The sequence below is a fragment of the Thamnophis elegans genome, chromosome Z, assembly GCF_009769535.1.
Source record: "Thamnophis elegans isolate rThaEle1 chromosome Z, rThaEle1.pri, whole genome shotgun sequence".
Taxonomy (NCBI): Eukaryota; Metazoa; Chordata; class Lepidosauria; order Squamata; family Colubridae; genus Thamnophis; species Thamnophis elegans.
In genome coordinates this window covers 50,522,724-50,544,016 of record NC_045558.1, presented here as the reverse complement: position 1 = coordinate 50,544,016, position 21,293 = coordinate 50,522,724, and the positions used below count along the sequence as shown (strand labels likewise).

Sequence of the window (21,293 nt, the reverse complement as noted above, 5' to 3'; positions counted from 1 at the left end):
TATAGGATTTGAGTTCATCAATCTTCTATGGGAAGATTTCTGTTTCTCTTTGGCTTGACTAATAATAACAAAACAAGACCATTGTTCTTTTTTTTTTTTACTGTTCTCCAAGTTCTTGCTTAATGCTCATAACATGATTTCACTCTCTCACAGGGAAGCTCTTTTTGTCACACCAATGAAAATTAAATAATTTTAAAAAGTTGGCCGTTCTAAGCACATATCTCAATTCATTTCCTGTGGAATAGTTTTCTTAATTTGAGATGGTGTGATTTTGTGACCTTCTGAGAACCCAGAAACTACATTTTCAAAATAAATTTGCTTGTAGATTAAAGAAAAACTTGCTGGACAGCAGACACAAGTAAGGCAATGAACCATTCAGAAATTTCCCATAAGGAAATTATTTGCAGAAAATAATTGCTTTGGGATCAAGGAAAACTTTATTTCTATTCTAAAACATGCTAAATGCCAGAATAAATAATACATAATTGCAAAATATTATTATCCTTTTGAATAGTAAATAATGTTGTATTTGAAGTACTATGAAAGTCTGTCATTTAACCAATGCCCAAAAGAATGATATTCCAAGAAATATTTAGATCATAATTAATATTGTGATATGTAATAATGCCAGTGTTTCCTTGTTTGAAGCAAAAATAATTGAAAATATTTTCTAAAATTAAATAATCTCTATTTTCTATATTTAATAAGCATTTTTCAATCATAGAAGCTCCTGTTTAGTCCTGTGAATTCAGACTTATTCAAACACAGCAACACAACAACCAACTTAAATTAATTACACTGTTTTTGAAAGGATAAAGTCAAAACCAACACAAACAACATACATCTTTGGTAAAAGATAATTTCTCATCTTAACATTTGGGTAAAGAAACAACTATTTTTAAGATACAGGAGATTTCTAGCTAGAAAAAATAAAATATCTATTTTAAGATGTAGACATCTTATCCTTTGTAGTACAACTGGTTCAATTTTAGATCACAAATTGACTTTGTGGATTTCTTTCATCCCTATTCTTAATATCTGCATTTAACAATAAAACTCTGGTCATTATTAAACCAAATTTCACTGTTAGGGAATTCTGACATAATATAAAGCAAGCTTAAATTGTTGAAAAAAAGAGCTTAAAGGCTGCTCATATTCATGTTCAGATTCATAAACTTTAAAAGTCTCAAATAATTATTCAAACCACACCAATATTATTTTATTCACATTTGGAAATAATCAATCCATTTGCTTTACTTCCTTTAAAAGGGAGAAGAACTAAGGAAAACAATGCCAATAAAAGACACTGATATTTTGATTGACTGATTGAATGAACAAATGAATTATTCTGGGAGCAAATTTTCTTATGTATGCAGTAATTGAGGGTGAGAGACTGACTCATTCCAGCTGCTTTCCTGAAATTATTTTACATATATCATTTCTCCTATATCCCCTTATTATCAGAAATATGCCTACATTTTAATAGTTTAATTTTTTCCCATTTTATTTATTCAAATTTTTAGCCATAAAACATGGTTAGATTTCATGGGAAAGGCTATATTTAAAGCACAAATATAACAGTGAAAACTACTATCAACTGATGTAATAGATATTTGTACGTTTGTTACAAGCATTTCAGATTCATTACATGTGTCAGACATTTTCACCAACAATCCCTGCATTTGTAGAATTCACTAATATCTGGATGGTTCATTAGATATGATCATAATTTCTTCTATCATAATATTGTGTACCTCTGTGAAATCCTTGTATAAGAGCCATTAAATTTTGAAGACAGCTTTTAAGTCCTGAAGAGCAATTTAGAAATCTATAAATCAACACAGTGCATTGATTTGGAGGGAGAAAACTGATAAATTTTCTCCTTTAGATATTTCTAAAAATAATTGTAACAAAGGACATCTGTAATATTTAATATATCTATATCTTTTCTTGTCTTATTATTTTAACTATAGATCTTTATTATAAATTGATTATTTTATGTTGTCTAGCTGTCCAGAACACTGATATAAAAGCAATCACATTTCCTTCTTAGCTACTGAAATAAAAATATTTTACCTTCTTTTCTTTTGCTACAAAAATTATTGAGTGCTATATAAAATAAGCAAATGAATAATTTTTTTGCAGTTTCATTCTGAAATATTCTCAAAAGCAATATAAAGTCATGGATTGCAACTTCTTCCATTCTTAATATGTTGTTGTGTCTAAAGAGAAATCTAGGCTTTTTCATACATTTCAAAATGTATCCTGGTAATTTATATACTGCATTGTTATTGTGTATGGGCACCCATCCTCACCTCCAATTTTATAATAAAGTGATTGATAATATTATTGGTCCATCTCAGGTTTCAAATTGAAAGAAAATATGAAAGATAAATTTCCAACAGACAATAAATATTTATGAACTATTGGAATGTTATGACTCATAAGGTTAGAACGCTGGGCTTATGATAAATGCAGGCTCATATTTAAGACCTGTTACAGCCGCGGGGCAGGGTGAGCTGCTGTTACAGGCTCCAGCTCCTGCCAACAGTTTGAAAGGAGGTGACTGTGAGTGAATAAATGTGTACCAATTCAGAGGACACGTTCACAGGAACATGAAAGGAGCCCCCAACTGTCCTCCTTTCACCACAGAAGCACTTTGGTGATTCCAACATGGAAGTATTTGTAAACTTTGATCTACTGATGAACTTAATCAACTTGAAGTCACACAAAGGAATAGTGATAATTTAGCATAGTCTTAAAACTGTTTTATTCACCTTGAGATTTACTATCTGATGATAGTAATGTTCAATATATGCCAATATATATTTTTTACCTTACTACTTTATATTTTATTGTATTTGATATTGCATTAAAATATTTTAATATTCACCATTGTCTGAAGATACGTTGCATAAGCATTTTTCAAACAGCAAACAAAAGCAACAATAATTTACCACTTTAATTTATGTATATCCTGTATTGTAATTATATGAAAAGCACTTCATTATAGTACAGGGGGTACATAAACTAAAGTGACAGAAAAGAGTACATCTTGCTGATCTCAAGGACATCGCAAAGTCCCTGATTGATCCAAGAGAATCTCTTCTTGCCAGTGACAGAAGTGCAGCCAAAAGCTGCTGAAGTTGGGACAGCTCCGCAACAGGAGGAAAGCGGAAAGAGAAAGTGTGTCCATCTGGTGAGAAAATTTTATTGTTATAAAAGTGACTGCCCTCCAAAAATCAAAGCTAAAGAAGCTTGCAAAGAAAAGAAAATAAGTGGCAAAATTAAGCTACATTGGACAGTGTGTTATCCTTTTTTTCATTTTCTTTTATGGATGGAAGTTTTGCAAATATTTCCTACTTTTTAAAGTGAAAGTATTGGTTTTTCTTCTTCTATTCCTTTTTTTAATCTATGGATTAAATCTTTTTCTTTATTTTTATAATATTGGTTTGTATGGGTTTTTTTCTCTTTGTATTTGCCCCATTTAAGAATTTTGTTTCTTTTAAGCCTGGAATATAAAGAAGATATAAAAAGAATATAAAGAGGGTAGTAACATCAGAGGGAAAAGAAGTTACACTGCCAATTGGAGGTTGGAGGTTGAATACTGGAAATATTGCTTTCTCTTTTTTCTCTCTGATCATTTTGACTTTGCACTTCAAAGGCTTCAGCTTGTTTACAGAAGAGATAAGGAGAAGACCATGGGTTGTTTATACAGGTGATCTTTGGATGCTTCTTTGGCACCTGGAGAGAAGTGAAAACAAAATCTTGTTTTGAAACTAGAGTGGCAGTGTTTACTAGTTGGAAGAATGGCACAACACCAAAAAGAAACCATAACATTACAACAGATTATGTTTGAAATTCAAAAATTATTAGAAACAACAGAGAGAATTGAGAAGAGATTGGAAAATATAGATTGTAATGCAGTAAAATTTGATGGAAAAATTGAAGATATCCAGCAAATGGAAAAAGTGGAGGTTAGAGTCCTAAAAACCCAAGGGAAAAATGAACAAAGAGGCAAGATAATTGTGGATACTGACAGTGAACTGAGTGTGGTTGGAGATGGAAAGAGTGGAACATGGAAAGGGAAGATAGATGGAAAGAAGGTCTACCCCAGATTTCAAGGTATAGAAGAAGAAAAAAGAGAAGAATTGATGTATTCATGGAGAGAAACTTTGACAAAAGCACTACTGATAACCAAAGATAAGCTGATTAAAGAAGCTGATGGAGGGTCTCGAGATTTTACAAGATATGTAAAAAGTTGCGAAGATAAGTCCACACAAATTTGATTAAGGAAATAACCAGAAGACTAATTCCACAAATGGCAAAAGACACAAGACTGCACTATTACTGGAAAGACACAGGTTGAGATATGAAAACTAATAACAAAATATTGGTCAAATTTAGTTAAAATTAGAGCATTATGTTAAAAATGAAGTGATAATGGATATAGTTAGATAAATAATTGATAATGATAACACTGTACACATGTGTATTGGTTTGATAAAAGGGAATTTGGTATAAACAGTCTAACTATGTTAGAGCTTTTAAGGACTTCAATTCATTGAAATAAAGATTCTACTTTTTTAGTTCATATTTAGAGTATTTCAAAAATATCTACTTTAAAAATATTCTTCAGCTATTAATAGAAAAGTGCTAAGTTTTCCTTCTGTCATGGATTCCAGCATGTCTCATCTGTCTTTGATGCAGCAAAAGTGCTCTGGTCCATTACCAGGTTCATTAAAACATCTTAAATTCAAAATATTACTTCGGTTGTGAACTGGCAAGACAAATTGAAATGGAAGTTGAGGGAAATCCTTAAAACGTTAATTTCATAACACCTGATTAAAAATCACATTCCTGGTTTCCCTACAAATTTTCTAATATAATTTTTATCACCAATTGTCAATGTAGAATTTTTCCATAGTTTTAAATATGTATGAAGCTAGTTTTCAGAATCCAATAGAAAGCAATAGAAACCTAACTATTAACAAGAGACTCGATAGTCTATACAAGAAATCCAGTTGTTACAAAGAATATTCTGTAGAAATTCAATTTGGAGTCAGTTATGACTATGTGATAAGGTTTTGTGGATCATGAAGCTTGATAGATTTTCTTTTAGCACTTCTGTTATTGATATAGATGTTTTATCCTGCAGCATGAAGTTTTCACAACAACTCAGCTAGTATCTTCAGATGTCTTTAAGTTTCAGAAACTATTTCAGAGTCTTTCACTAGACCTTTTCTTTCCAAAATGCTTTCCTGAAATTAGACCCTTTTCTTTTATTCTGCCTTTTGGCTTAAAGCTCACCATCACCTGTTCCTATAGGAGCACATTCATTCATATAAAATATTTATATTATTCTTATTTTCCATTCAATACAATGTATAATAATAAAACAGCATCAATAAGTTTTAAAAATAGGCAGAAATTTGATAAATATAATAGGAGTACTGTATAAACGAATGACTGTTCTAAAAACAAAGGCTAGCTAGCATCTAATAAGTTGTTCTTTGAAACTGAAACAGATTTTCCTTGGAAGACAGTTTTAGCATCTAGGCTATAGTCACAGCTAGGCAAAGACTTAATTGTGGGATGTGCAAGAAGGTTTTTCAGAAGGATCTCAATAGAAGGAAAAAGACAGTTCTGTGTTCTAAATTAGTCAGGGTTTTAAAGGTAACAATAATTTGATTTGTATTCACATAAATTAAGTTACTGTAGCTGTTTCATTAAGAAAACCACAAACTTGCTATATGCAGCTCTTTTAATAAACAGAACTATTTTTGTTTCAAATACATTATTCAGCTGAATACAGAACACTTCACAATAAAGTCAAATTGATCTAGGCTTTGCTAAAAAAAAATCCATTCTTGTCTTGTCCTCAACTTACATTATTTAAGAATGAGGAAACTGCTTCCTTCTCAGATAAAGACTATGTAATAAACCAATTTAGAGTTACTTTATCCAATCTATATTCTATATAAAGGTTGTACAAATGGAAATGTGAGGAGACCCGCCCCAATATAGTCCTGATTGATTTTGTTTAATATAAAATGGGACAAAGAGAAACTTTCATAAACTTTCAAAATGTGTCATTCTATCTTATAACTATGAAACAGCATTCATAGAAAGAGCAATAAAGAAAACAAGTAGGTAACAGCATGGGAGATCTGGGTGAGCTACTTTCAATTTCCAACTTCTGTTTGAGGAATTTGCTACAGAAACCTTTTATTGGAAATGAGACTCTAAAAGAGAGGTGGTGTTTTTTAAATCACTGGTGACTAATTTTACAAGAGGTTGACAGATCCAAATGAAGGAGATGGCAATGCTTTGTGAAAAATAGATCTTTAAGTGGGCAGAGTTCCAGGTGATTTATTTGTCTATATATTGCCTGCTTTATGGACCATATTTGAGAAACATTTTGGTATATTGTGTACATTGTAGTCCTGGAACATGAAGTTTGCAGAAGTGAAAGTTTGAATGGAAATCAGCTGAAAGTGGAGAAATAGAGTAAGGACACCATCTACTGGTGGAACCTGTCATTGAGGGAGAAGACCTTGAACTCCTGAACTCTCTGATGAAATACAAATTGTTTGGGCGTTTTGAAACTGAACTAAATAAATTTAATTGGGTGCTGTCTTGTGGAATTTACACCATACTGGACACTTGGAAACAGACAGAGAAGATATAGAAGTTTGCATCAGGATCAGCATTCGCTCTATCACCGAAATGTCAAGCCCTTCAAACAAAAGGTCGATAGAAAGTTTAATCCAGCAGGAAAAAAATGAATACAACTGAAGTTATGCAAGCAATGTCACAATCATTACAAGAGGCTATACTTAAGAACCATATTGAAATGAAGACTGAGATGGGAGAGATCAAGGAAAAAAATGCAAAGGATGGATGAAAAACTGGAACTTTTTAGCAAATGCTAGAGAAAAATGAAGAAAAGACTAAATCAATTGAAGAAAAGTCAGAACAAACAGAGAAAAAAGACGAGGAAATGAATCAGAGACTAACACAGGCCAATAAAGAATTGGAAGGAACTGTAATCCAATTGCAAATAGAAAAAGCTGAATACTTCCTGAGATTCCAGAATATAGAGGAAGAAAAAGAGGAAAATCTAGGTGAGCTGATGGTAGAATTACTAGCTCATACCTTACAGATAAGGACACAAGAGACAAGAGATGAGATAGATGAAGTGTTCAGAATCCACACTAGCTATACGAGAAAGAAAAAACTCTCAAGGGAGGTTCATGTAACATTCATGAAAAAATCAATAAGATCAGGAATTTTTTAAAAAGTAAGAGAGGAACCCCCAAAATATAAAGGGAAAGAGATTGTGGTTTTAAAACAACTTTCTAGACGCATCAGAGATCTGCGGAAACAATACCAATTCCTGACAGGGCAACTGATTAAACATCAAGTAAACTTTAGATGGGTGATACCTGAGAGAATCTTGGTTATTTGGAATGACAAAAGACATAGACTATACTCTCTAGCTAGTGCTTATGAATTCTATGATTATTATTTCAATTCACAGAAGCAACAAAGAAGAAGAAAGGAAGAAGAAAATAGAGGACAAGAGGAATTAATGACAGGCAAAACCACAATTAAGCAACAAGAAGTGAGGTTGAACAAGAGCAAAAAGAACGTCAAAACTCATCTATAAGTGAAACTGGAAGAAGAAACAAACTACTATTGATTAATATAAATGGATTAAATTCTCCAATGAAAAGGAGGAGAATTTTCACAAAATTACAAAGAGTGAATTTAGACATAGTTTGCTTGCAAAAAGTATACATTAAGAGACAACACTTTAGAATACCCCAAAATGGGGAAACTACACAACAAAAAAAGGGGTGGTGTAGGTTTTATATATTAAAGAAACAATAAAGGCCAAACCAATATATGCAGATGAAGAAGGAAGAATATTGATGGTGGAAGTAATAATAAATCACAAACTCGTGGTTTTGACAGCACAATATAATAAGCAAGAAAACTTTTATGGGAAACTTCATGAAAAAATGGCAGAATTGGACTATGAAAATATTTGTGGAATAGACTTTAATGCAATTACAGACATAAAGATTGATTACAGGAGCAGTAAAACAAATAAAAAGGCAAGGAAAATTTTACCAAAGACTTTATTTAAATTGGTGGATGAAATGAACATTCAAGACATATGGAGAGAAAGAAATCCCAAGAAAAACCAATATACATATTATTCTAATCGACATCAATATTGGTCAAGAATAGGCATGGCATGGATATCATCAGATTTACGTAATGTAGAAGAAATAGAAATAGAATCGAATATATGGGCAGACCAGGATGAAATCCAGCAGGTTCTGAAAGGTTGAACTATAGTGGAAATTTAGAGTAGTTCAGAGAACCAGTAAATGCCACCTCTGGCTGGCCCAGAGTGGGATGGGAATGGAGATTTTGCAATATCCTTCCCCAAGAGTGGGGTGGGAATGGAGATTTTGCCATATCATTCCCTGCCATGCCCATCAAGCCACGCCCACTAAGCCACACCATACCCACCAAGCCACACCACGCCAACCAGCCATGCCCACAGTAGTAAAAAAAATTGAATTTCACTACTGGGGCAGACCACAACCCAGTTAGGATCAAATGGAAAGGATACAAGAAGAATGTGAAATGGATGTTGAATCAATCTATACTGAAAGGCAAAGAATTCATACAAATCACAGAAAAAGAAATGATATTTTTCTTCAAAGAAAATAGAAGAGACCTTACTACAAAACTGGAGGCAGAGTATAATGGACTACAGTTACAGAAAAAGTCACAAGAAAAGAATCTCAAAAATCAAATGGAAATAATAAAACACAAACTGAGTTTACTTGAAAAGAAGAATTGGCACGGAAAATTAAGAGTATAAAACAAAACTTCTTTGAAAATACTAATGAACCAGGAAGATAATTGGCATACAAATTAAAAAAGAAAAAAGAAAAAAAAACAGATACAAAACTTGATAGATGAGAAAGGTACATTATAGCATCAAAACAACAACAATATAATAATAACTCAAAATTACTATGAAAACCTATATGACCAAAAGAAATTATCAGAGGACAAAATAAAAAGACACCTGGAAGAGGCAAGGTTGCTTAAAGTGCTGGAAGAAATAAGATCTACACTAAATAAAAGGATAACAATTTTTTTATTAACAGAGGCAATTAGAATAATAAAGAATTATAAAAACCAGAACCAGATGGCTTACCTGTGGAATTTTATAAATGATTTCATGATATCCTGGGTCTGTTACTGCTGGAAGTTTATAATGAACTCCTGTTAGAAGCTAAGATAACAAAATCTGGATGGAAGCAAACATTTATGTCAGATTTCCTAAAAATGCCCTAATTGATTCATAAGCATCGAGTCAAGTTTTCAATAGAAAACTAGTCATTTATTAGGAACACTATAGGCAAGATCTTTTCGTAGTCAAGTATATGCTTTGTTTGATTTATTGTTGAATTTTACCCCTGTTCCTCCCCCCCGAGTCTGTGTCATAAATCACATTCCCCCATAAGATGCACCCCTCTCAAACCAGCTGTAGTAATCTGAGATCCAACTCCAGCCACCAGTATGTGTGGAATGCTCTCCCCCTCCTTTCCCCATGACAATACTGGGAGTTGACATTTTGCTTCCCTCACTTTCAAAAAGCAACCTGTGCAATATTCTCCCAGGTTGCTTTTAGCATTGACATCCAATCAGTCAAGCTGACTGAGGAGGGGGGATCCCTGGGATACTCAGGCATTGGGACAAAGTCAGTGGTGGGTTTCAAAAGATTTTGGAACCTCTTCTGTAGGTGTGGCCTGTTTTCCAGGTCCACTGGTGGAACCTCTTCTAACCGGTTCAGTAGATTTGATGAACCGGTTCTACCGAATAGGTGCGAACTGATAGGAACTCACCTCTGGACAAAGTCCATGCCATTCACTACTTTGACTGGTGATAGTCCTGTGCTACTGTGAACAGCATTATTGTACATGACCTCAGCAAAAGACAGAAGGTCTGCGCAATTGGACTGCTGATAGTTCATGTAGCACCTCAGGTGCTACCATGGCATTCAGTCTCTGCCTCCCCATTGGTGCTCAGGTGAAAAGCCAAGTTAAGACCCTGGGATGACCCAATGGACCACAGGAACTCTCTCCAGAACTCAGCTGTGAACTGGACACCTCTGTCTGAGATAATTCTTTGAGGTACTCCATGCAGGCAGTAGATGTGCTTCAGGAATAGTTTGGCCAGCTTGTGAGGTGAGGGTAGTCCGCTGCAGGGTAGGAAGTGTGCCTGTTTGGAAAACAGGTCTATTACAGTCCAAATCACCGTGTTTCCCCCACTTTTCAGCAACTCTACTATAAAGTCCATTGTGATCTCCTCCCATGGCCTCTTTGGATCTGCTACTGGTTGCAGCAGTCCGAGGAGTTTTCCCGGTCATCTCTTAATTGTGGTGCAGATGGTGCAACATTTCAGGTAGCTGTCCACATCTTTCTTTATGCCGTGCCACCAGAACTGCCTCCGGGCTAAGCGTAAACTCTTTAGGAATCCAAATTGGCCTGCCAGTTTGGCGTCATGGCTCCTCTGAAAAATTAGGGTGCATGGGGATTCCGGGATGTAGAGTTTTGTCCCCTTCCATGTGAGGTCATCTCTTTTTGTCAACATGTGTTGGTTGTTTCGGAACCAGGGTTTGCTAGCAGTTCGGTTTTGAGTCTCGGGGTTAGATCACTTGCTGGTTGGTCTTGCCAGTCACAGCATTGTCGTCTGGTGGTCACTTGGACAGCTATTTGGGGAGAGGGAATGATGGCATCCACCAGCAGCTTCCGTTCACATTTCTACTGGGGTCTGCGGGAGAGGGCATCAACTAGAAAACTTCTCACCCCTGGAATGTATTTTAGTATGAAGTCAAAATGGCCAAACCCATCAGATTTGTTTGGGTGATTGTTTCCATGAGTCCTGAAAGCCTCCAGATTTTTGTGGTCAGTCCAACTTAAAACAGTTTCTGGCCCACTTCCAACAGGTGTCTCCACGTTAGCAGTGCCCATCTCACAGCAAAAGCCTCCTTTTCCCATGCGGCCCATCACCTCTCTGTGTCTGTGAGCTTGTGGGAGGTGTATGCATAGGTTGTAAGTTTCCTTGGTTGTTTCTTGGTGTAGCACCTCTCCACTGCCATGTCATTGGCATCTGCTTGGATCACGAATGGTTACTTGGGATCATGATGATTTAGCACTGGTTCCTTTGCAAATATTTGTTTTAGTGTTTCAAATGCCTTTTGGCAGGTTAAGTCCTGGGTGAAATTTTGTTCCTCGGCTCTCTGTCTTTAAGAGATCTGTCATGGTTTTGACAATCTTCGTGAAGGAGGGGATGAATTGCCTATAGAAGTTCGCAAACTCTAGGAAGCTTTGTAGCTGTCTGAAGGTTGCGAGGAGGTTGCCAGCCTAGGAGATTTGTACTCTGGCTGGGTCTATCTCTATTCCCTCATTTGACACTCAGCAGCCCAGGTAGTCCTCTGTTCTATGGCTGGGGACCTCCACCAGTGGAGGGAATTTTGGACCTCTCTCTGTAGGGGCACCTTTGATAAGGGCGTGCTTGTTATATGTTTCTGAAAAGGCAGAAGGAACCATTGAAGCTACCTGTAATATAATCTGGCCCAGGGCATAATAGCAATGGTGGATACCATCTTCCCTAGAAGTTTTGATAGCATAGCCAGTGCAACCCCGCTGACATCCAACACCTGTGTTACCAGTCTTTGGAGACTATCCTAACGCTCCTCAGAGAGGAATACCTGTTCTGCCTGAGTGTCAATCCAAGCCCCCAGGTGCAGGGTCCTGGTTCTGAGTGTAAAGTGACTCTTTGGAATATTTATGGAAAACCCATGTGACTTCAGAGCTCGAATTGTGATTGTAAGATTTGTATTGGCTCTCTCTCTCTGTCGAGGTAGATTGTACTAAGATATCATCCAGGTAGCAATGTACTCGGACTGGTATGCTTCTCAAATGTGCAGCAAAGGCTGCCAGGATCTTAGTAAATGCATGAGGAGCTGAGGGCCAAAGGACAAAACCCTATATTGGTAATGAACATTGGCATAACAAAAACGCAAATACTGACAATGGTCTTGGAGGATGGGTATGTGTAAGTACACCTCCATTAAATCCACCGAGGTAAGGAAATCCCCCCCCCACCTTAAACATTCCAAAATGGTCTGCAATGAATGCATCTTAAACTTTTTAAATTGTAAATAATGATTTAACCTTTTTACATCCCAAATAAACCTCCATCCTCCCAAGGACTTGGGGATGATGAAGAGGATGGAGTAGAACCCCTGATGGCACTGGCCCTCTGGCACCTACTGGATGGCCTCAATATCCAGAAGGTGTTAGATAGCCGTGCGCATCAGGAGCTGCTTTTGCGGGTTACGAGAAATGGGGGAGCACATGAAAAACTTGGGGGGGGGTGTGAGGAGATGAACTCCAGGGCCAAACCAACCCTAACCGTGGCCCTAACCCAGCCATCTGAAGTGGTGGCGTCCCACTGGTTGGCAAAGCGGAGTAAACGTGCTCTGATGGGGAACCGATCCTCTGACTGCTCACTGCTTACGATTGTATCAGTTCACCCGAAAGCTTGCCCTAAGTGCCCCTCTGCAGTCTATAAGGCATCTGACATTGGCCAAAGGTGGTCTGTGCACGAAGGCCTGTAGGGTTATAGTCATAGCTTTGAAAGGAACTATAGTCCTGCTGCCTATACGGTTATCTCCTAGGGTAGGGGCCGGGATGGGAGAAACCCTTCTTAACATTTGATGGCAGAGCCTTACGTTTATCTTTCCCTTCCTCCAGTAAAGGTATGAGGGTATCCCCAAACAAGCTCCTCCCTTTGTATGGTTCAGCAGTCAATCTCCACTTGTGCCTCATGTCCATCTGCCATTGTCTCAGCCAAAGGAGGTAACGGGAGGTGACAGCAGAAGCCATGGCTCGAGAGGCAAACCTCGTAGTGCTCAGGGTGGTGTTTGCCGAGAACTGTACTGCTGCGATAATCTTGTTTAGATCCTGATGCGCCCTGGAGTCACTGGTTGGGATCCTCTCCTGTAGGTGTTGTAGCCAGGAGAGGCTGGATCTAGAAAAGAATGAAGCAGCCGCCAAGGCCTGCAGCGCCATGCCGCTGCCTGGTGTCCCCTCTGGAAGAGCTGCTCTGCTGTCTTGTCCTCAGGCTTGAGGACCTCCTCCTGTCAGCCTGGCAGTGTAGTGCTGGAGTGAAGAGCTGATATCGGTGGGTCAATCAATGGCCACTGAAGAAGCTTATCCAGCCCCTTAACCATATTGTAGTAGCACCTGTCGGCTGTGGACAGGGCCAGTTCAGCCATGGGTGCCGTCCACTGCCTCTGGACTGTATCCAAGAACAGCTGAGGCGTCGGGATGGTGTCGACCTCCTATGTCTGCTCCTTGAACCATGCGCTGGCCAAAGTAGCAGGTGTCAGGGCTGCAGCCTTCTCTGCCTGTCCTTTGAAGGCCGGCGCAACCTTGGCCTTGGCCAATAGGGGCTTGAAAATGTCAGGTGGGAAGAGACACATGGTGTGAGGTTTGTCAGGCATGGTGCTTTCCTCTTCAGAGAGGTCTGCATCCCTAATCTCCCCATCCTCAAAACCAAGGGAAGGGCTGTGAGGGGATTCAACTGGGAATGGGGTCTCTGCCCCTGCCGAAACGGTCTCCCTCTGTGGAGCAATTCGCAGGGGCCCTGAAGGTGGTCGATGGTGCTCCTGCAACCCTGCCCAAATACCCTGCTTGATGGCCTCTGAAATAATGTGCTGAAAATTGAGACCTGCAATAGCAATAGCAGTAGACTTATATACCGCTTCATAGGCCTTTCAGGCCTCTCTAAGCGGTTTACAGAGAGTCAGCATATTGCCCCCAACAATCTGGGTCCTCATTTTACCCACCTCGGAAGGATGGAAGGCTGAGTCAACCCTGAGCCGGTGAGATTTGAACCGCTGACCTGCTGATCTAGCAGTAGCCTGCAGTGCTGCATTTAACCACTGCGCCACCTTGGCAGGGGGTATGGGAGGCAAGCAAGGGGAACTAGATGGACACCATTCTGCGTGGGGTGCGGTCACCAATGGAGTAAAGTAATTCTCCGATCTCCTGGCCTGATTTGCTGGTGGGACAGTTGTGGAGGTCCGTGGAGCATTGCCCCAAAGGCTGGACGTATCAATGGTCAACATCAGGCTAAATGGGTCCAAGCTTGATTCCTGATGGGAAGGGGGCCTGGTATCTGATCTGGGGTGTGGTTGTTCCAGATGTGTTGGGGACGAATGGCACTGATGCTCTGAGCTCATGTGTTTGGCAGCCACCTTCAAGGACTTCTTAGATTTTGTGGTCTTGCCATCCTTGTGGACTTTTCTGTGGACCTTGGCCTCCCCACCAGCCTGAAAAGCCGAGGGTCTTACTGGCGAAAGGGAAGTTGCAAGTGTCACTAGCTTTGGGGCCAGCCCCTGTCCCTCTCTGTTCTCCTCAGGGAAAGGCCCGGGAATACTACTGTCCGCCATAGTGGAAAATTTGGACAAAATGGCAGCCGCGCCCTATTCACTGGCCAAGATGGTAGTTTGCACCCTTTTCTGACTGTTGGTTGAGGCAGGAGGCAAAATGGCAGCTGCAACTCCTTGCCCTACTCTCCCTTGCCCAGCAAAAGCAGCACATGTTGGTCGCTCGTTCTTCAGCCATTTCTAACATCAGAGGCACATGGAGAGCGACCAGATCGAAGGCGCATGTGTGTTGGTTGTGGCGCTCCTCCAGTGGAGAGATCGGCTGATAGGCAATCTGGCGCGTGGTGCGGTTAGGAAGGGACTGCTGGATGGATCCGACAGATGCCTCCTCATCCTGCACGTAAGTGGCCATGCAAATGCGGCACATATCCTCGCTCCCAAGGACACTTGTGCCTGTAGGGGAGCCTTGAATCGTGGACTACAGCCGTGGTAATACAAAGCGGTCTCTGGAGGTTTCTCTCTATTCCAACAGACCAGGACCCAGTTGCTCCTTACTCAGATGCCCGAGGCAAATTCTCTCTCAACAACGTGGGTCTGATAGGCCTAGGTTGCACAGCTCAACATGGCTACCGGGGACCTCCAAAGGTATGTGAGGGTATAGCCGGATTTATCAGCTTTACTCACCGGAGGGCAAACATATTATTGCAAATTTGATATTTCCAATCTTTATAGACGAAGATCAATGGAATGGAGAATTGAATAACACAGTTGTCCTCAGAGTGGACTGAGTCAAAAGCTGGGTGGAGTTACCCATAAGGGCGGGTTATAAAAGATATTAATTAATTTTTAAGACTCAGTCCAATCAGAGAACAGACAGTGTTAATCCATGATGGATACTATCCCCAACTGTGTATTATCTGTAAAAATGGTTTTGTTTTGTTTTTTATAAACGTTTTGTGTGAGTTTGAGGAGATATTTCCATTTAATTTTGACCATTAAAATGAAAACGTCAATGCAAATGATTCTATATACTGTACAATATTGATCAAGACTATTTGGATTTTTGAATGAGTGATGGATTCTAAAAAGGATATATGTATTATATGCAAAAATGATTTTATTTTACATTCATTGATATAGTAATTAAATTATTGAATTCTTCTAAATCTTTTTGATGTGACTAAATATATTTGTTCATGACATAATAGTTTCTGATTTGTACCACTGATTTGAGAGGGCTTTTGCATAAAACTTTAAACTTGGTACTGTATGCAGCATCGTAAATACATTATTATCACATTAGGATAAAGTAATAAATCTGGACTCTCCTACTTTTCAATTCTTTGGACTTCGAGGAGGCAAACGCATCAACTTTAGATTTACTTTTTTTAAGTTCTCAAATTTCATCAAAAATAACTGTTCAACTCCTAGGAGATCTACTTCAAAGAAAAATAGAATATCAAGTGAAACAGTCTTGCTGTTTTCTGTTTAGATAGATGGATGGATGGATGGATGGATGGATGGATGGATGGACGGATAGATAGAGTGTGTGTGTATCCTTTCTTGTGACTTCTACATTGCCTTTCTATAGCTATTTATTCCAAGCACAGATTGGATTTTTTTTAAAAAAACAGCAACAAATTTTATCAAAAGAAAATAGGCAACTTTTACAATAGTAACTTACAACATCTAAACATAAATAGAAATAGTTTGATAGGAGGGGAAAGAGTACTTAAATAGACAAAGAGCAATAACTAATAGAACCATCTTCAGAAGTCTGAAGAAAATTCATCATCAATTGTCATCTACTCAAAGATACTCAAGAAGACATAAAGCTGATGCTGAAATCATAATATCAATTCACAAATAAAATATACTGCATATGTGCTATTTGCATGATGCTATTCAATATCACTTGCTTCATTGGCCCTCTCCCTCTGAATGGTACAGTTTAATGTATATTGACAATTGCAATTCAGCAACACATAAAGGACAAATGACATTCCCATGTCTAAATGACATTCCCATGTCTGTCTTATTAGTTTCAGTTAGAAATGATGAACAGCCAGAACTCATCAACTTAGTCATGCCCTTGTGTATTCCTATACAACCTTAACTCAAATCCTTTTTCATTCTCCATTTTCCATTCCTATTATTGAAATGTAGATACACAGTGATCTTTTGAGATTTAATTAATATTGAAAATATGTAACATGAGTTTCTCAGGTGAAGAAACTATGGAACTTCTAAACTGAATCAATATTTCATGCTTTTGCCTTGAGATGCCTACCTTGGTTGGCACCATATCACACACATGGTATTATGAATTAAGACATTCATAACCGTTAGTAAAATCCCTAACATCTTAGACTTATATGTGCAGAGCACATACACAATAAAAGAATCCTTAGTACTTGATTAGTGTGCATTTGATTAGTAACAAGAATATTTGTTATTAATCAAATGCACACTATTAAAAACATTACATGAGATAATGCATAATATCTCATTTTCCTTTTTTATTGTGATCCCAATATCATACAATAAAATGTCATTTGAACTGGATCATTTAAAAAAAAAATAGCAATGGAGTCTACAAGTGTTTCATAACAGCAAACTTCTAGGTATGCATAACACCAGGCAATTTAAATCTTCATTATTATATTCAAACAAACATTTTCTATGTTACAAGGGATGAGCTCCAGGCCTGCAAATCTGTAAAGCATGTTATCGAAGGTAGAATACTGTCAATAGATGTTGACTTTTGGGTACTTATCCTAAATATGGGCCACCTTGTTATAGCTTACATATTTCCAGCAACTATTTCCACCAGCTATCCATGAAGTAAAATCTTCCTTAATATCTGAAATCCTGGGACCATTTCATCTCATATCCAACCTAGATGTTTCTTACAAAATTCTCAATCCTCCAGGTCATGGTTATCCCAAAGGTGCTTTTTCAAGAAGCCATTGAACCAGAAAGTACCTTTGGGATGCAATTCTTTTCTTCTTGCCAATATTTATATTTCATATTTAATGAAGGAAGAAAAATCTGGACTGGCTCAAGAAGCTTTGGTACAAATGCTTTATAGTACTGCATTTTTGTTCTTTGCACAATAAAATTAAATGTAATAAAAAAGGGAGACGTATCCAACATTTATAAATGCATAAAGGCTGATGATAACCAAGAAATAAACAAAACAGTACAGGAGAAAAGAAAAGAAATCTATAAATGAATAAGGCAAATTCATTGGACATATTGATTCTGAAATGAATGACAAAAATAACTCAAATTTTTGCTATAAACTAATATCACATTATATTAAAGTAAAGCAGTACAATCAAGCAATGTTCACATATTAATCTTACCTTAGCCATCTGAGCTTGCACACCATTTGCTTTAAGAGATGCTACGGCTTTCTGTGCAGCTGCTGGACTATCAAAATCTACAAAACCGTAACCTTTTGAGAGGGGGAAAAAGTAGCATTCATTAATATGAATAAAAAATAAAGTAGCTTACCAAATCTTCTCCATCAACAATGTAACATTTTCAAATGTAATAATGTTCAAATACCAATGGCTACTTCAAGATTTTGGATGAGTTTCAACAGTCCCCAGCTGAAATGTTTAATAAGACATGACTTGTTTCATATTAGGTCAGACGAATGAATGAATCAGCAAAATTTTATTGTAAACAATAAACATTGTAACAAAAAAATCATTACAAAATTCATTCTTTTCATTCATTCTTTTTTTAAAGCGACAGAAAATTGTACTTTTGTTGAAACATTTTCAAAGGTTTCTAATAGAATAATGCAATAGAGAATTATTGCATTGAACTTATTTGGAATCTTCCCTTCATATCAGGTATATGAATATTTTTTGGAATGTACACAGTGTATCCATTGGAGAAAGGTCATCACTTCATCTTTTGTAATGCCTCTGCAATCTAAAGAGCTTGCATCCATCTCAAAAGCTATAATAGTATTTAGTACTAGAGTGCTAATAGCTTTAGGCAGACATTTCTTTTTACCAGATCAATATGTATCAAAACAGAAGGCAATCACAAATATGCTGCAGCATTTAATGCACTTTAAACTTATTAGTACCTCATGCATGTATTAAAAGAAGAAAAATGAATCTAAGTACTCCAATTAATTCCATATATCAGAAATATATACATTCCGTTTTAAGAAATTGCCAATGATATAGTGAAAGATCATAAATTTTATGCTAGGATTCCTGTAAATAACTTGTAAATGTTTACTTCTTATATTTAACTCAATGTAAACTGCTTCAAAATAGAAAATTCTGTAAGACTTAAATTCTAAATGATATTAAGTGTGTAACTAAATACATTTATAGAGTATTCAGAAAGTGTTCAGACTCTTTTCACTTTTATCAATTTTGTTATGCTGCACCCTGATTCTAGAGTTGTTTTTGTCATCAATCTACACTAATGACAAAGTGAAAAGAAATTTTTAGAAATGTCTGTAAATTTACTAAAAAGAAAAAAATGAAATATCACATTGGCATAAGTATTCAGACCCTTTGCAACAACACTTGAAATTTAGTTTAGGTGCTTACCATTTCTGTTGATTGCTGCTGACATGATTCTACACCTTGATTGGACTCCACTTGTGGTAAATTAAATTGATGGGAAATGATTCGGAAAGGCACACATCTCTATTGAAGGCCTCACAGCTGACAATGCATATTGAAACACAGCAAAAGCAATGATGTCAAAGGAACTGCCTGCAGAGCTCAGGGACAGGATTATTGCAAGGCACAGATCTGGGGAAAGCTACAATAAAATTTCTGCTGCTCTGAAGATTCCTATGACACAATGGCCTCCATAATTCTGAAACATAATTCTCATATATTTGGTACAACTAAGACTCTTCAAGAGCTGGTTGTCTGGTCAAACTGAGCAAGTGAGGAAGAAGGGCCTTAGTAAGAAAGGTGACCAAGAATCTGATGATCACTCTGACTAAGCTCCAGAGATCCTGTATGGAGATGAGACAGAGTTCCAAAAGTATAACCATCACTGTAGCCCTCTACCAAGCTGGGCTTTATGGTAAGGTGACCAGATTTTAATATTGTTAAAGAGGGACACCATTGACCAGGGGGGCGTTCTTGATTAAAAAATTTTAAAAAATCATGACTTTTTAAAAACGCTGCGGGACGCGGGACAAATTGTTCAAAAGCGGGACTGTCCTGCCAAAAGCGGGACGTCTGGTCACCTTAGCAAAAGGGGTTCACATGTCCTTGGGACACAGCAGCGGTCATAAATATGAGCCAGTTGCTAAGTTTCAAAATATTGATCACATGATTATGTGGATAGTGCAGAGATCTTAACTGTGAAAAACAGTCACAAGCAGAGTAGTATTCAGCCGGTTCTCTCTGCTTCGGGCAAACCGGTAGCTGCGGCTGCAGTAGGCTCCATCTACCCACCCCGACATAATGCATGAGCACTGCGCATTCACAGAAAAGGTGCATATGAGCAAAGTGAGCACATGTGCATGCTCACATTTGTGAACCTGTAGGATTCACCACTGGTCCTAAGTCACTTTTTTTAGTGCTATTGTAAATTGATTAGTCATTAAATGAACTGTTGTAAGTCAAGGACTACCTGTACTGTTCTAAACAAAAAACTTGTAACCATATATCCCCATAACCATTAGTCTGATCAGCCCTTTTAACACATATCACAGCCTTCAAGATGGGGACATCTGCAATAGGAGATCAAAAAAGATAGTTTTTAATTCTAGGCTGGAACCAGCCTCTTGACTATTCTGACTCCCCACAACCCTACTTCATGTTAATATAAAGAAATTAGGTAGCTTCAATTACATATTGAATTCAAATTGACTTACAATTGTGTGTGTGTGTGTGTGTGTGTGTGTGTGTGTGTGTGTATGTATGTATGCTGATCTTGTTGTATTCGGGTCTGTTCCCATGTAAGATTGAGTCTTGTCTGCATCCAATACATAGCATTTGTTGTTTTAGAAATTAAATTCCCCTTCCCATCAATACCTCATTAGCAGTGGGGATGGTTAAATGTTACATCGGAAGATTGATGGGGTATTTTAGAATGCAATCAGCGCACCAACAAGAGTATACAACTAAACAGGCAGGCATGCCACGTGGCACAGGACAGGCAACAATTTACCAGGGGCTTTTTAATTAGGGGTGGAGGGAGATGGATCTTAATTCAGGACTGCATGAGGGAGTCCTGTTCTTTCAAGCAAGAATTCTCAAAGAGCAGTTGCTGCCGCGAACAGAAAACAGCTTTTAACCCCAAGCGCGATGCCACGAATGTCACTATTTTCATCTGAGCCACCACTGCAATCCTTGCACGCCGGTGAGAATGAGGAAGCAGGAAGAAAAAAATAAATAAATAATCACCCTCCCAAGCAGAGGGCAACGTTGCAATGAGAGTCATACTCCTGATCCTCCAAAACTCTCAGGAAACTCCTTCGCAGCCATGGGGGGGACCCCATAATGAAGCAGCCCCACTGGCGGGAGAACGAAGGGACAGCTGCAAAAAGGCGCAAGTAGGGGGGGATTGACAGCAAGGGTCTGTCCCACCGCTCGCCTTAAAGTTCTCGCCTAGCCGAGCTCTGGGGTTGCAACCGCCGCTCGCCATTCCCTCAACTCGGATTTTGGGCTTTAATCAGTGGGGTGTGTGCTGGGAGAAATCTCTCCTCTCCTCCTGGCAAGCACCCCACTGCCTAAACTGTTTCCTTTTGCCTGCCTGAGTTCTGCTGCAGGCGAAAGAAAGCACTTTATTCAGTGGG

General features: G+C 38.1%; 1 protein-coding gene across 7 annotated transcripts in view; it reads right to left on the bottom strand.

Moving 5' to 3' along the window:
• RBMS3 (RNA binding motif single stranded interacting protein 3) overlaps positions 1-21,293 on the bottom strand; it is a 538,131-nt gene that overhangs the window by 283,600 nt on the left and 233,238 nt on the right. For all 7 annotated transcript variants that reach the window (XR_004256904.1, XR_004256905.1, XM_032235699.1 and 4 more), the window contains exon 4: positions 17,863-17,954. Coding sequence is in view for 5 of the 7 variants with exons in the window: in XM_032235699.1 (XP_032091590.1) it covers positions 17,863-17,954 (92 nt within the window). In the remaining 2 variants the exon portion in view is untranslated. The remainder of the gene's footprint in view (positions 1-17,862; positions 17,955-21,293) is intronic.